Consider the following 14,427-nt stretch of genomic DNA (forward strand, 5'->3'; position numbering starts at 1 on the left):
GGTGTAGGAACACCCACAGTGCTGTTAGAGAGGGATTTTGACCCAGCTAAAGTGAAGGAACGGTCGATATAACAGTTGATGGGCCAGTTTAGCACAGTGGGCTAAATAGCTGGTTTGTGATGCAGAACAAGGCCAGCAGCACGGGTTCAATTCCCGTACGAGCCTCCCCGAACAGGCGCCGGAATGTGGCGACGAGGGGCTTTTCACAGTAACTTCATACTTGCGACAATAAAAGATTATTATATGTTTCCAAGTCAGGATGGTAAGTGACTTGGAGAGAGGGGCAAAGGCTGGTTTCTGGGATGTAAATTCTACGTAACCCACCAACAGGCTTACAACAGACTTTATTGAATAAATACTTCCCAAGACTGGCCTCTCTGACAGGCCTCAGCTTTATCCGTACATTATAGAGAGCAATCGTAGGTACTCAATATCCCAAGATTTGATTAATTGTAACACCGCAGAATCCATGGATCAAAGTGAACCATTTTGGTTTTATAAAAGCAAAGGTTGACCACACTGATTTCCTACAAGTCTGACACACACACATCCTTTAGAAAGAAAGGCAACTGGCAGCTGGACCAAGTTCCACAAACTTTGGTTGAATTAGCTTTACTGTGCAGAATAATGTTCAGCGTCTGTGTCTCCGGGAGATCTTTCTGAACGGGTTTGCGAGGATCCGGGTGGCTTTCAGGAAATCACTCCGTGTTTGCGCCCAACCTCTATGAAGGCCTTCACACATTGGTCGACATCCTCATCGCTATGGGCAGCAGAGATCTGCACCCGGATTCGCGCTTTGTCCTTGGGGACGACGGGGAAACTGAAGCCAATCACATATATTCCTGAATCAAAGCAAGACGAGGTTATTGATCAGAGTGGCTAAACGATCCAGAATTTCCCGACAAATACCCAACACCAAACCTCCATTTCTGGGAACGCAGAAATCCTCTCGGCTCAAGACACCCGCAACAAAATATATTCTTACTCCGCAAGCTGTCTGACCAGGGGGAAAGGCCACTCCTTGAAACCTCTGCTGGAGTTTCCGGAAACTCTCCGGCAATCCTCAGGGACTGGGTGGGGAATGGGATCAGGAAGCGAGAGACTCAAAGGGACCAAGTTTGATTATTCAGGTCGCAGAGATGGTGCTGGGCCAAAATTCGAAGAATCGAGGAGGGAAGAGCAGGAAACCTTGGGCTCTTTATCCCTCAAAGGGGCTCAGAAAGAGGACTATAGAGGTTCAGGGTTTAAGGGTGAATTAAAAGAAAATCTGCTTTTACAGAGTGTGCTCCGCCATCTCAGGGTGTTCCAAAACACTTCCGAGCCAATGAAGTATTTTTTGAAGTGTTGTCACTGTTGTGATAGGAAACACAGCAGACAACTTGCCCACAGCAAGATCCCATAGATAGTGTTTTGTTTTGTTGGCTGAGGGACCGGTGTTGGTCAGAAAATCAGGGGGAACTACCTTGCTCTTTGAAATATTGCACTCAGAGACTTATATATCCACTGGAAAGACAGCACTGCTCCCTCAGTACAGCCACTGCAAAGGCAGCTCTGCCAACAGTGCTGGGCTCCCTCAGTACACCCACTGGAAAGACAGCACTGCCGACAGTGCTGTGCTCCCTCAGTACACCCACTGCAAAGACAGCACTGCTCCCTCAGTACACCCACTGCAAAGGCAGCACTGCTCCCTCAGTACACCCACTGCAAAGACAGCTCTGCCGACAGTGCTGGGCTCCCTCAGTACACCCACTGCAAAGACAGCTCTGCCAACAGTGCTGGGCTCCCTCAGTACACCCACTGCAAAGGCAGCTCTGCCAACAGTGCTGGGCTCCCTCAGTACACCCACTGCAAAGACAGCTCTGCCGACAGTGCTGGGCTCCCTCAGTACACCCACTGCAAAGACAGCACTGCTCCCTCAGTACACCCACTGCAAAGACAGCACTGGGCTCCCTCAGTACACCCACTGCAAAGACAGCACTGCTCCCTCAGTACACCCACTGCAAAGGCAGCTCTGCTCCCTCAGTACACCCACTGCAAAGACAGCTCTGCGAACAGTGCTGTGCTCCCTCAGTACACCCACTGCAAAGGCAGCACTGCTCCCTCAGTACACCCACTGCAAAGACAGCTCTGCGAACAGTGCTGTGCTCCCTCAGTACTGCACGGCTTGGGCTCGAAAAAGATTGAGGCTTGAACCCAGCACTTTGTGACACGAGGCCGAGGGGGCCGCCACGAGTAACATTCAGTCCTTGCCTAATTGCCCTTGAACCAAGTGGCTTACTTGGCATTTCAGAGTGAAGCACATTGCTGTGGGTCTGGAGTCACGTGGAAGGACGGCAGGTTTAGACGGGTTTTATGACGATGGTTTCATGGTCATCGTTAGATCTTTTAATTCCAGGTTTTATTGAATTCAGATTCCGCCACCCACCATGGTGGGATTGGAACCTGGGCCTCTGCGTTACTAGCCCAGTGACAACACCACAACCCCACTGCCTCCCGTCCCCTTCAAGACCAGTGTCAGAAGAACATCAGCAAGGAGTGACCCTCAGACACAATGGCTTTCAGGGGAGTGTGTGAACTCAAGTGAAGAGTCAGTGAGAGAAGATGACTGGGGCAGGAGGGGCAGTCCGTCATGGATTCTGATGAGAAAACTGGGCAGTGGGTGCCTGGAACTCGCTGCCGGAGGAGGTGGTGGAAGCAGGGACGATAGTGACGTTTAAGGGGCGTCTTGACAAATACATGAATAGAATGGGAATAGCGGGATACAGATTCCGGAAGTGTAGAAGGTTTTAACATAGAACATTACAGCACAGAACAGGCCCTTCGGCCCTCAATGTTGTGCCGAGCCATGATCACCCTACACAAACCCACGTATCCACCCTATACCCGTAACCCAACAACCCCCCCTTAACCTTACTTTTATTAGGACACTACGGGCAATTTAGCCTGGCCAATCCACCTAACCCGCACATCTTTGGACTGTGGGAGGAAACCGGAGCACCCGGAGGAAACCCACGCACACACGGGGAGGACGTGCAGACTCCACACAGACAGTGACCCAGCCGGGAATCGAACCTGGGACCCTGGAGCTGTGAAGCATTTATGCTAACCACCATGCTACCCTGCTGCCCCCATCGGCAGCATGGCGGCACAGGCTTGGAGGGCCGAAGGGCCTGTTCCTGTGCTGCACTTTTCTTTGTTCTTGTGTTCTATAAGCCAAATATCCCACCTCATTTCAAACACCCCACAACCCCCCAGTCAGCCAAAAGCCAATCGGTGGCAATTAAAAAGAAACATCCTCATGCATTTGATATTTCAAAAACGCCAGTAAGTGTTCACCATTGAATACAAGACAGGGTATTGAGAGCATTAACGCCTGGATCAATTAACGGCATAAAAATTTAACAAACACTGGGGAGAGGTGACAGCTGCTGTGACTACAGGGGCGGCGGGGGGGGGGGGAATAACAGGTAAAATGCAACAACTCAGCAAGCAGCTTAAACCCGGGGCACACGGATACACGCGGTCTGCAGCTCACCTCGTTTCAACATGTCCTCTGCCATGGACGAGGCAAGTCGGGCATCTCCCAGCATCACTGGACAAATGGGATGGTCCTTTCCGCCAATGGTGAATCCTGCAGCCGTCATCTGACTGCGGAACCTGTGCAGGGCACTCAAATTAGTAACCATTCAACAGGAGCCCAGCATCAGAAAAACTGGGTCAAGGAGCTAGCGTTTAATGAACATCTTAAAGAGGAGAGACATTGGGGGGGGGGGGTGGATTCCAGAGCTAAGGGCTAAGCCAGCCGAAGGCACAGCTCGCAATAGTACAGCCACAGAAATCAGGGATTATACAAGATGCCAGAATTGGAGGAGTGGATACGCGAGGGCCATGGGACTGGAGTAGATGACCCGAAATGGGGAGGGAAGAGTTTTGAAAACAATGTCAAAACTGTTAAATGTTCGGCGTTGCCAAACCACAGCCAGGAAAGATGTGAAATAAATTGATAAACATCAATGAATTAAAGTGGGTGGGGTGATCAGCTGCTATCCTTTTAAAAAATGTTCTATATTCTATACATATGGACGATAAGGGAATAGTGTAGATGGGTTTTAGAGTGGTTTCACAGGTTGGCGCAACATCGAGGGCCAAAGGGCCTGTACTGTGCTGTAATGTTCTATTAGTCAATGTAGGTCAGTGGTGCAGGGGTTAGCACAGGGGTGATGGAGGAATGGATGGTCAGCAGGCACAGGGGTTAGCACAGGGGCGATGGGTGAATGGATGGAGGTCAGCAGGCACAGGGGTTAGCACAGGGGTGATGGATGAATGGATGGTCAGCGGGCACAGGGGTTAGCACAGGGGCGATGGAGGAATGGATGGTCAGCAGGCACAGGGGTTAGCACAGGGCCGATGGGTGAATGGATGGAGGTCAGCAGGCACAGGGGTTAGCACAGGGGCGATGGAGGAATGGATGGAGGTCAGCGGGCACAGGGGTTAGCATCGGGGCGATGGATGAACGGGACTTGGTGAGAGTTCGTCCACGTGGTTTTGGGCGAGCTGAATTTAATGAGAGCGGGAGGTGGGAAGGCAGTCAGGAAAGCACGGGAATAGTCAGAGAGGCAACAATAACATGGACGAGGGTTACATCACAGATCAGCCTCAAAAATAACACAAAGGGTTTGCTGCATCTCTCCACCCCTCCGCCTGCCTCAGCCAATCAGAGGCACTGCAGGGCAGGGGTTAGCACAGTGAAAGGGTCAACCCGAATGATCACATGGGTACAAGTGCCCCATGTATTGGGTCACCCTGCTGTACATTTAGCTCAGAGAAGTGGCTGCAAACCCAGGCAGCTGTGACAGGATTTCCAGAATTCAGCTCAGTCCTGTACTCACCTTGAACACTTTACCAATAACCAGTGCAGTAAATGGAATGAGCAGAGAGATGGGGGAGGAAGGGTAATCTCACTGGGTTAGGAATCTAGAAGCCCCGGCTAAAGCTCAGGGTTAAACTCCTACATCTGCAGCTGGTGGGATTGAAATGTCTGTGGAATCCTCCCCCCCACGTCCCAGGGGGCAGTGGCGACAGCGTCAATGAATATTTTCAGACAGTGGGTAGATAGATCTGGACCAGGAAGGTATAGGGGGAGTCAGGAAAGGAGAAGTCACAATCAGATCAGCTGCTATCTTATCAAACGGCCGAGCAGTTCCAGGAACTGAATGGTTTACTCCTGCTTCTGATTCGCATGTTCAGAGCTGAAGTCTCTGCAAACGTCGGTCTGGCCTCAAGATGGGCAGGATCTTTGCAAGTTATGTACGCACTGTGTGTTCCTCCCTCAAAAATGTGAGGGTCAAGACAGGTCTGTCCCTGCCCCGTGAGTGACTGGAATCAGTGATGATCCAGCTCTGTGTGTGCAGTATGCACCATCTCTGCTTCTGACTGCCACTCAGTCTGACAGCTGCTGAGAAACTGAGGGGCACCAAACTGGTGTGTTGAGGAATTGGCTGCCTCTCTAATCCCGGCTTGGGATACAAAACAAGGAGCTACACCTGGCATCTCCCTAGCCATCCCGAATCTGGGGGTGCTCGAAGCAGAATTCCCACTCCCCCTTCATCATGGGGCAGCACGGTAGCACTGTGGATAGCACAATTGCTTCACAGCTCCAGGGTCCCAGGTTCGATTCCGGCTTGGGTCACTGTCTGTGTGGAGTCTGCACATCCTCCCCGTGTGTGCGTGGGTTTCCTCCGGGTGCTCCGGTTTCCTCCCACAGTCCAAAGATGTACAGTTTAGGTGGATTGGCCGTGCTAAATTGCCCTTAGTGTTGGGTGGGGTTACTGGGTTATGGGGATAGGGTGGTGTTAACCTTGGGTAGGGTGCTCTTTCCAGGAGCCGGTGCAGACTCGATGGGCCGAATGGCCTCCTTCTGCACTGTAAAATTCTATGTAAATCCCGAGGAGCATCAAATCCGCTCAGTGCAAGTCACTCTGCAGGTGACTCCAGGCCTCCAGGCTTGTCGTCGCAATCAACCCCGTCAAGGACCAGAGCCAGAGGTCAAGACCACAATCCAATGGAAATGGGCCTCAATCCTGCCCATCCATGGGGAAATATTCCATCATATTTAATAATTAAACACAAGAGCCTCTAAGAAATAGGAGCGCACGCTGCCCTTTACTGCTCCACCATGCAGCAAGATCCTGGCTGATATTCAACAGTAGATTAGGATTATTTTCATTGGAAAGACGGAGGTTGAGGGGGGACCTGATTGAGGTCTACAAAATTGAGAGGTATGAACAGGGTGGATAGCAACAAGCTTTTTCCAAGAGTGGGGGTGTCAGTTACAAGGGGTCACGATTTCAAGGTCAGAGGGGGAAAGTTTAAGGGAGATGTGCGTGGAAAGTTTTTTACGCAGAGGGTAGTGGGTGCCTGGAAAGCTTTACCAGCGGAGGTGGTAGAGGCGGGCACGATAGCATCATTTAAGAGGCATCTAGACGGGTATATGAACGGGCGGAAAAAGAGGGAAGTAGACCTTGGAAAATAGGAGACAGGTTTAGATAAAGGATCTGGATCGGCGCAGGCTGGGAGGGCCAAAGGGCCTGTTCCTGTGCTGTAATTTTCTTTGTTCTTTGTTTATTTACCCTTTTAGCAATGACTTGGCTCACTGTACTGTCACCCGATTTGCTGATGGTATAAAGATAGGTGGGAAAACAAATTGCAAGGACGGCACAAATAAATAGACAGGTTAAGTGAGTGGACAGAAATCTGGCGGGTGGAGGATAATGGGAAAACACAGTGGGAATACAGGAGGTTGTCCAGTTTCAGAATAAGGGGGTCTCCCATTTAAGACATAGATGAAGAGGAATTTCTTCTTCTGAGGGTTAGGAATCTTTTGGGATCTCTTCAGAGAGCAGGGGAGGCTGGGACATTCACTGGCACATTTGTGAACTATCGGGGAGCGGGGAACAGGCGGGAGAGTGGGCTTTGAGGCCAAGATAGGATTGGTCATGATCTTATTGAATAGCGGAGGCAGGCTCAAGGAGCTGAATGGCTCACAACTGTTCCTTGCCTCTTTTTACTTTGAAAAACACAACCTTTAATAGACAAGGACAACGATTAAACTTCACAATGTTGGTTTTCCACAAAGCAGAGGGTGGAAGCAAGGGCGACAGACAAGGCTCCCTCCTGGATAACGTACCTTTTGGTTTTCGACGCCATACTTTCGGCAATCGTGTTGTTGTCCATCAGGAGGTCGAGGGCTTTGGAGGCACAATTGACCACAGGAGGGGGCAGGGTATTGGAGAAGAGGTAGGGTCTGGATCGCTGACGCATGAGGGCAACCAGGGCTTTAGGCCCCGTGGTGTAACCACCTTCAAAAGACGACACAATAAAGTTTTAGTGTTTCATAAGATCAGAATGATGCAGCGTAAGGATGGCCATTCGGCCTATTGATCCTGTGCCAGAGCGGAGCAATCAGCCCCACTCCTCAGCTCTTTACACTCTCTCCATAGCTGCAGATTTCCCTCCCTGTGTAAATATTTATCCTATTTCCTTTTGAAAGTTCCTCCACTCCTAGCGGCGTTGCACGTCAGATCAAACACTTATTCAGTGAAAGAAAACCCCCCTCGTTACCCTTCCGGCACATTTGCCAATTGCCGTAAATCTGTGCCATCTGGTGACAAATTCTACATTCTGCCCAGTTTTTAAAGAGCAGGCTGGATCGCATATCCAACACGGGGTAATAACAGAAAATGCCAGCATCTATGGAGAGAGAAACAGTCAACACTGAGCACGTTCACAGTATCACGTTCACGTTTCACAGTAACTTCATTGAAGCCTACTCACGACAATAAGCGATTTTCATTTCATTTCACTTCTTCAGGGCCTTTCACTTTTTCGAGTGAACGTACTTGAAACGTTTGCTCTCGTTTCTCTCGCCACCGACATTGCCAGACGGGCTGGGAGGGTTTCCAGCATTTTCACCTTAAAATTACACCCCCTTGTTATTGACCCAGGCAAGATAGAGGGGGAGGGTTGGCTGTGACTATGGTTTAGGGAGTGCAGAGTGAGATATCTAGGGTGGATGGAAGTGAACCCGAGAGAGAGAGAGAGAGAGAGAGAGAGAGAGAGAGAGAGAGAGAGAGAGTGAGAGAGAGAACTTGCTGGGGTGAGATGGTGGTTGAAATCACCGAGGGGAAAACGTTGTTTGGTACGAAGGCAGAGATGGTACTCGGGTTGCCGGCAGCGAATGAGGATTTAAAAAGAGATGGAACAGGGCGAGACGCTCAGAGGAGGAGTAACAGTCGTAGGGAAAACAAAACAAAAACAGCAGCAAAGCTGAAGGTCACAACGAGACCTAGAAACGGTTGAGAAACGTCTTTCAGACCTGGAGTCAAGACAGAAACCAGATTGTAGCTGAAACTGGCAGAAAAACAGGCTCATAATTTGGGCAAAAGTTGTTTTTAAAGACTTCTACACATGTAATATTTGGGCGGGGGCTCCACGTGCATGTTCTATTTGGGCCCCACAGGGTATAATATGCCGCTGGAGACGGGTATTCATGGCATGTGGAAGCTGTGGCTGATCCAGCATTTATTGACCATCCGTAATCACACTGGAATTGAGTGGCTTGTTAGGGAATGTCAGAGGTATTTAATTGTTCTCCTCCACTCCATGTTGAACCAGGATTGATCCCTTGGCTTTATGGTAATGGTAGAGTGAGGGATATGCCGGCCTATGAGGTTACAGATTGTAATTGAATATTAGGCTGCTGATGACGCACAGCACCTCTTGGATACCCTGTTTTATTGAGATGTGTTCTGAATCGACCCCATTTAGCACAGTGTTAGTGTCACACAGGACAATGGAGGGTATCCTCAGTGTGAAGATGGGACTTTGTCTCATAAGATTACAAGAATATTGTTTTTTCTATTCTTCCTGCCAAACTGGACAAGTGAAATGCATCACATGGCCCGAGGCCAGGATAAAGTTACACTTTAACGGTTTAATTACAGGGCAACTGCTGCGAATCAGCACGGTAGCATTGTGGATAGCACAATTGTTTCACAGCTCTAGGGTCCCAGGTTCGATTCCCAGCTTGGGTCACTGCCTGTGCTGAGTCTGCACGTCCTCCCCGTGTGTGCGTGGGTTTCCTCCGGGTGCTCTGGTTTCCTCCCACAGTCCAAAGATGGGCAGGTTAGGTGGATTGGCCATGATAAATTGCCCTTAGTGTCCAAAATTGCCCTTCGTGTTGGGTGGGGTTACTGGGTTTTGGGGATAGGGTGGAGGTGTGGGCTTGGGTAGGGTGCTCTTTCCAAGAGCCGGTGCAGACTTGATGGGCTGAATGGCCTCCTTCTGCATTGTAAATTCTATGAATTGTCAACCACATTGCTGTGGGGGGCTGGAATCACATGTAGGCCAGACGGGGTAAGGACGGCAGATTTCCTTCCCTAATGGACATGCCTGAACCAGATGGGTTTTGGCAACAATCAACACTGGTTTCATGGCCATCATCAGACTTTTAAATTCAGATTTTTATGGAATTCATCTGACGTGGTGGGATTTAGATAGATAGAGAAATACAGCACAGAACATGCCCTTTGGCCCACAATGTTGTGCCGAACTTTTGTCCTAGGTTAATCATAGAATTTTGGACACTAAGGGCAATTTTTCATGGCCAATCCACCCAACCTGCACATCTTTGGACTGTGGGAGGAAACCGGAGCCCCCGGAGGAAACCCACGCACACACGGGGAGGATGTGCAGACTCCACACAGTGACCCAAGCCGGGAATCGAACCTGGGACCCTGGAGCTGTGAAGCAATTGTGCTATCCACAATGCTACCGTGCTGCCCTTAAGAAGAAGTTAATCTACACTCCATTATTCTACCCTAATCCATGTACCTATCCAATAGCCGCTTGAAGGTCCCTAACGTTTCTGACTCAACTACTTCCACAGGCAGTGCATTCCATGCCCCTATTACTCTCTGGGTAAAGAACCTACCTCTGACATCCCCTCTATATCTTCCACCATTTATCTTAAATTGATGTCCCCTTATAATGGTGTGTTCCAGGTCCCCAGAATCTCTGGATTACTAGCCCAGTGACACCACCACTACACCATCGCCTCGCCAAGATGACAGTAAGGAGCTCTCAAAGGGCCCGACTGCCCAGGGGCCAGCACGGTTTTAACAGAACTTCATCACCGTCCCTCTAGAAATAAAAGTCCAGGGTTTAGTCCGCACTCACCTGCCGCTCCACCCAGTGCCTTCCCCAGGGTCGAGTTTATAATATGAACCCGGTCCATCACACCCAGCAGCTCATCTGTACCCCTGCCCCAGAGAGAGAAACAAAACAAAACTCAATTCCATTTAGCATTTTACTTCTGCTGAAATATTTGGAATTCGGAGTTAATTATTTTTAAATTGGTGTTGGCGGCAGGGAGGAATTGTCTTTGCCAAAATTCACAGACTGTGCGCTCAGGGACAGGACTGATTGCAGACAATTAGACGAGCTTCCTGCTGGGCAATCAAGTTTGAAGCAACATTAAGCTCCCCCTGCTCCGTCCCAACAATGACTCAGAGCAGCGTCTGATAACCAATTTAACCTTGCCTTTTGGCATCGATGGTGTAATGGGAGGAGGCAAATAGCCCTTCCAACAATGTTGGAGAGCATGAACAGTGTACCCCCCCAAAAGCCTCGGAGACAGGCCGGGATTGAAGGTGAGCACATCAGCTCAGTCTGGCTCCCTACCGTCCATTGGGCCCGATAAATCCGGTGGCGTGACAATCATCAATGAAAACCAGAGCGTTGTATTTGTCCGACAGGTCACAGATCTCCTTCAGTGGGGCCACATCGCCATCCATAGAGAAAACGCCGTCCGTGACAATCAGGCGCATCCGGTGTTTCTGGAAGAGGATTTCAGAGTTTACAGCACATTCTCTGCCTCACTGGTCGACAGTAAACCTCCAAAACCTCAACAACCTTTCCTAACCGATGATCTATAAAAGGTTTTAACTTCCTTGCTCTCCTACTCGATGCTTCGTTAACTGGAGAACCAGAGTCAATTTTATTCGGACAAATCAGCAGCATTGCCCTACCACCTTTGCAGATCTTTCAGGTCTCTTTATTCACGAACCTCCCTTTCAAACTGCACCATTTAGTTTACAATGTTTGCTATTCTGCTGAGAAGGTTTTATATAAATTTACTTGACCGCCCCCCCCGCCCCCAACCAACCCCCAAAAAGCAGGTAAAGATCCAGTGCCCACTGGAGGACTCAACACATATCGGAAAACCACTGATATCCAGGATGGGAAAAATAAGGAAGGAGACGGGTTTGACAAGGATTAAGAAACAAGCCCTGTAAAGGGAGCCATTCACCATCTGACCCGTGGGTGAGCATTTCCTAATAACTGTGAGCAACTGCACAGTCAGCTAAATGAGCGCCGTTAAACATACCTGGGCTTCCTTCAACTTGGCCTCCAGGTCACCGAGGTCCAGGTGTTTGTAGCGGTATTTGTTAGCCTTGCACAGCCGAACCCCATCGATGATCGACGCGTGGTTTAGCTCATCCGAGAAAATGGCATCTTCAGCGGTTAACAAGGCCTGGAAAAGGCAACAGCTGGGAGGTTAGACCGCTGGAGTCGAGGATTCCGATTGCTTTGCAAGAAGACGGTGTGTCCATGGCACCCACCCTGGGATTAGGCAGTCCTGACGCCACAACGTGGTGGTTCTGCTCAGCTGATTCCCATCGGGAAGCAGTCACTAAGTTTCACCAGGGGGAGTGACCAAGGACCCTTGCTCATTAAGCAATGGGGGTTACCCTCCCATCACGGGTTATTAATTCAACCTTTTCTAGGTAAAACTGTTAATATCACTGTTCATTCATTGAAGGAAGGATGAATGTGAAGCCAGTCTTTTCCTTAATCCAGGTTCATTTCTGAGACTAGAGGAATGTCACAGATTCCTCTTGTCCCCCTCCCCCCCACCCCAGCACCCAGATACCCACAGTATGAACTGTTTTTCATACGCTTGCAATTGTTACAACAGGGAGATGTTAGGAAATTGAATCTGGAAATGGGATTGAAGATGTAGGTCAATTTAGGGGTTAACAGACTGAGGGTAAAACTGCTAGCACTGAAACAGAGGTATAAACCCACACCTGGCCTGAGTTACATTGTCCTATTTAGGCTTGAAGTCAATGGAAATAAACAGGATACCCCTGTTCAGCCGGTGTGATTCACTCAAGACCCACTCTCCTCCGGGACACGCACACTTGCCAGCCATTCGCTGGCAAACGGGCAAATTCCACAGACACCCAAGGTCGGAATTGATCCCGGATCCCTGAGGCAGCAGCGCTAACCACTGTGCCACCGTGAAATGGAACTTTGCCGATTAAACCGGTTTCAGATCAAATAATAATAATAATAATCGCTTGTCATAAGTAGGCTTCAATGAAGTTACTGTGAAAAGCCCCTAGTCGCCACATTCCGGCACCTGTTCGGGGAGGCTGGTACGGGAATTGAACCCGCACTGCTGGCATTATTCTGTATTACAAGCCAGCGAATTTGCCCACTGTGCTAAACCAGCCCCTCTGATAATAACAACCTTTTATTGTCACAACTATGAAGTTACTGTGAAAAGCCCCTAGTCGCCACATTCCTGTACCAGCCTGTTCGGGGAGGCTGGTACAGGAATTGAACCCGCGCTGCTGGCCTTATTCTGCATTTCAAACCAGCTGTCTATCCCACTGAGCTAAACCAGCCCACAAGTCATTCAGCGAATACAAGAACTCTGGTTTAGGAAGCGGACTGGAGCCCTCAATAACAGGGGACAGTATTCTTCCAGCGGTCTTGTACAACACTTCTTTTCAAATATTTAATCCAATTTAAAATGATAATTGAATTTGCTTCCACCCACTGTCAGGCCACGCGTTCCAGATTATAAATCAATCAGTCAAATCAGCCCCAGCTCAAATCACCCTCAGTTTTGATCTGCTCTTGGAGGTTATAAAAAGCTGCAATGACATGTGAAAACTCTCCACAGAGTGCAGATGCCTGAGTGGCAATGTCAAAGCAAGACACAATGATGGAGAGATGTCCAGAAGCTTGTTGTATTGTTTAGATAATCACCCAGGTCCTTGGTGAATCCTCCACTGCCCCAAGTGACAAGGAACACTGAGCAGATGCTGAGTTTCGTTACGGATTACCGGATCCTGTTCAAAACACTTCCGGCTTTGCTCCAGCAATGAGAGTTTCTGACTGCCAGAAGAGCTAACCTGACCTGCTTGGCATTCACCTCACTCAGGGGTGGGATGGAGGCGTCAGAGGGCACCGGTGAAGCTGCGTTCCACTGCGAGGGGGAATTGGGCTGGTTTAGCACAGTGGGCTAAAGAGCTGGCTTGTAATTCAGAACAAGGCCAGCAGCGCTAGTTCAATTCCCGTACCAGCCTCCCCAAACAGGCGCCGGAATGTGGCGACTAGGGGCTTTTCACAGTAACTCCATTGAAGCCTACTCGTGACAATAAGCGATTATTATTATTAGAGGCAGATAAGGGAGTATCGAAGGAAAAAGTGACTACTATATTTTGCTGGATGTTTGCATGCTAATGTGCTCCAGACACATGGAGACCCCGGAGATCTTCCTTGATCCGCCTTCAAATTGTTACGGTTCAAATTCCTGCCTCAAATGCTAACGTTAATCAGTTATATCTGTCTCACTTCGAGCTGGCAGCACAGTGGTTAGCACTGTGACTTCACAGCGCCAGGGTCCCAGGTTCGATTCCGGCTTGGGTCACTGTCTGTGCGGAGTCTGCACGTCCTCCCCGTGTGTGCGTGGGTTTCCTCCGGGTGCTCCGGTTTCCTCCCACAGTCCAAAGATGTGCAGGTTAGGTGGATTGGCCGTGATAATTTGCCCTCGTGTCCAAAAAGGTTAGGAGGAGTTATTGGGTTATGGGGATAGAGTGGAAGTGAGGGCTTAAGTGGGTTGGAGCAGACTCGATGGGCTGAATGGCCTCCTTCTGCACTGTATGTTCTATGACTATGACTCTTGGGTAAAGGCCCAAGATACTCAGAGAGCATTTTACCCACCTCAAAAATCCCAGCATTGGCATCGAAACAGCTGGCGTAGAGAATGGCATCCTCCCTCTGGTGGAACTTTGCGATCTTTGCCTCCAAACTCTTGTGCAGATTCTAGAGATACAAGCAGAGAGATGTCAGGTCCTCTACGTCTCAGCCACACGGCAAATCTCACTTTCACTCTGCCAAGAGAATACTGCTGTGAAAACTCAAAAAACTTTCCCAATCGACGTGCAGTGATCCTTGCCCACTCAAGGGCTTTCAAAATTACTGTCAACGGACAGAGTGAAGAACATGTGGGAGAGTAAGAATGGAGGGGCGTGTAAAAGCTGGGAGGGTGAGAATGGGGGGGGGGGGGGGGGG

General features: G+C 49.5%; 1 protein-coding gene across 1 annotated transcript in view; it reads right to left on the bottom strand.

The window, feature by feature from the left end:
- Positions 1 to 327: 327 nt before the first annotated feature.
- Positions 328 to 14,427, bottom strand: part of gcat (glycine C-acetyltransferase) — a 14,512-nt gene continuing 412 nt past the window's right edge. The window contains 7 exon segments of the mRNA XM_038783584.1: positions 328 to 842; positions 3,536 to 3,657; positions 7,187 to 7,358; positions 10,237 to 10,319; positions 10,741 to 10,895; positions 11,447 to 11,593; positions 14,077 to 14,306. Of these exon segments, the coding sequence (XP_038639512.1) occupies positions 691 to 842; positions 3,536 to 3,657; positions 7,187 to 7,358; positions 10,237 to 10,319; positions 10,741 to 10,895; positions 11,447 to 11,593; positions 14,077 to 14,306 (1,061 nt within the window). The 3' untranslated portion in view covers positions 328 to 690.

Source organism: Scyliorhinus canicula, chromosome 23 (assembly GCF_902713615.1).
Source record: "Scyliorhinus canicula chromosome 23, sScyCan1.1, whole genome shotgun sequence".
In the NCBI taxonomy this organism is placed as follows: Eukaryota; Metazoa; Chordata; class Chondrichthyes; order Carcharhiniformes; family Scyliorhinidae; genus Scyliorhinus; species Scyliorhinus canicula.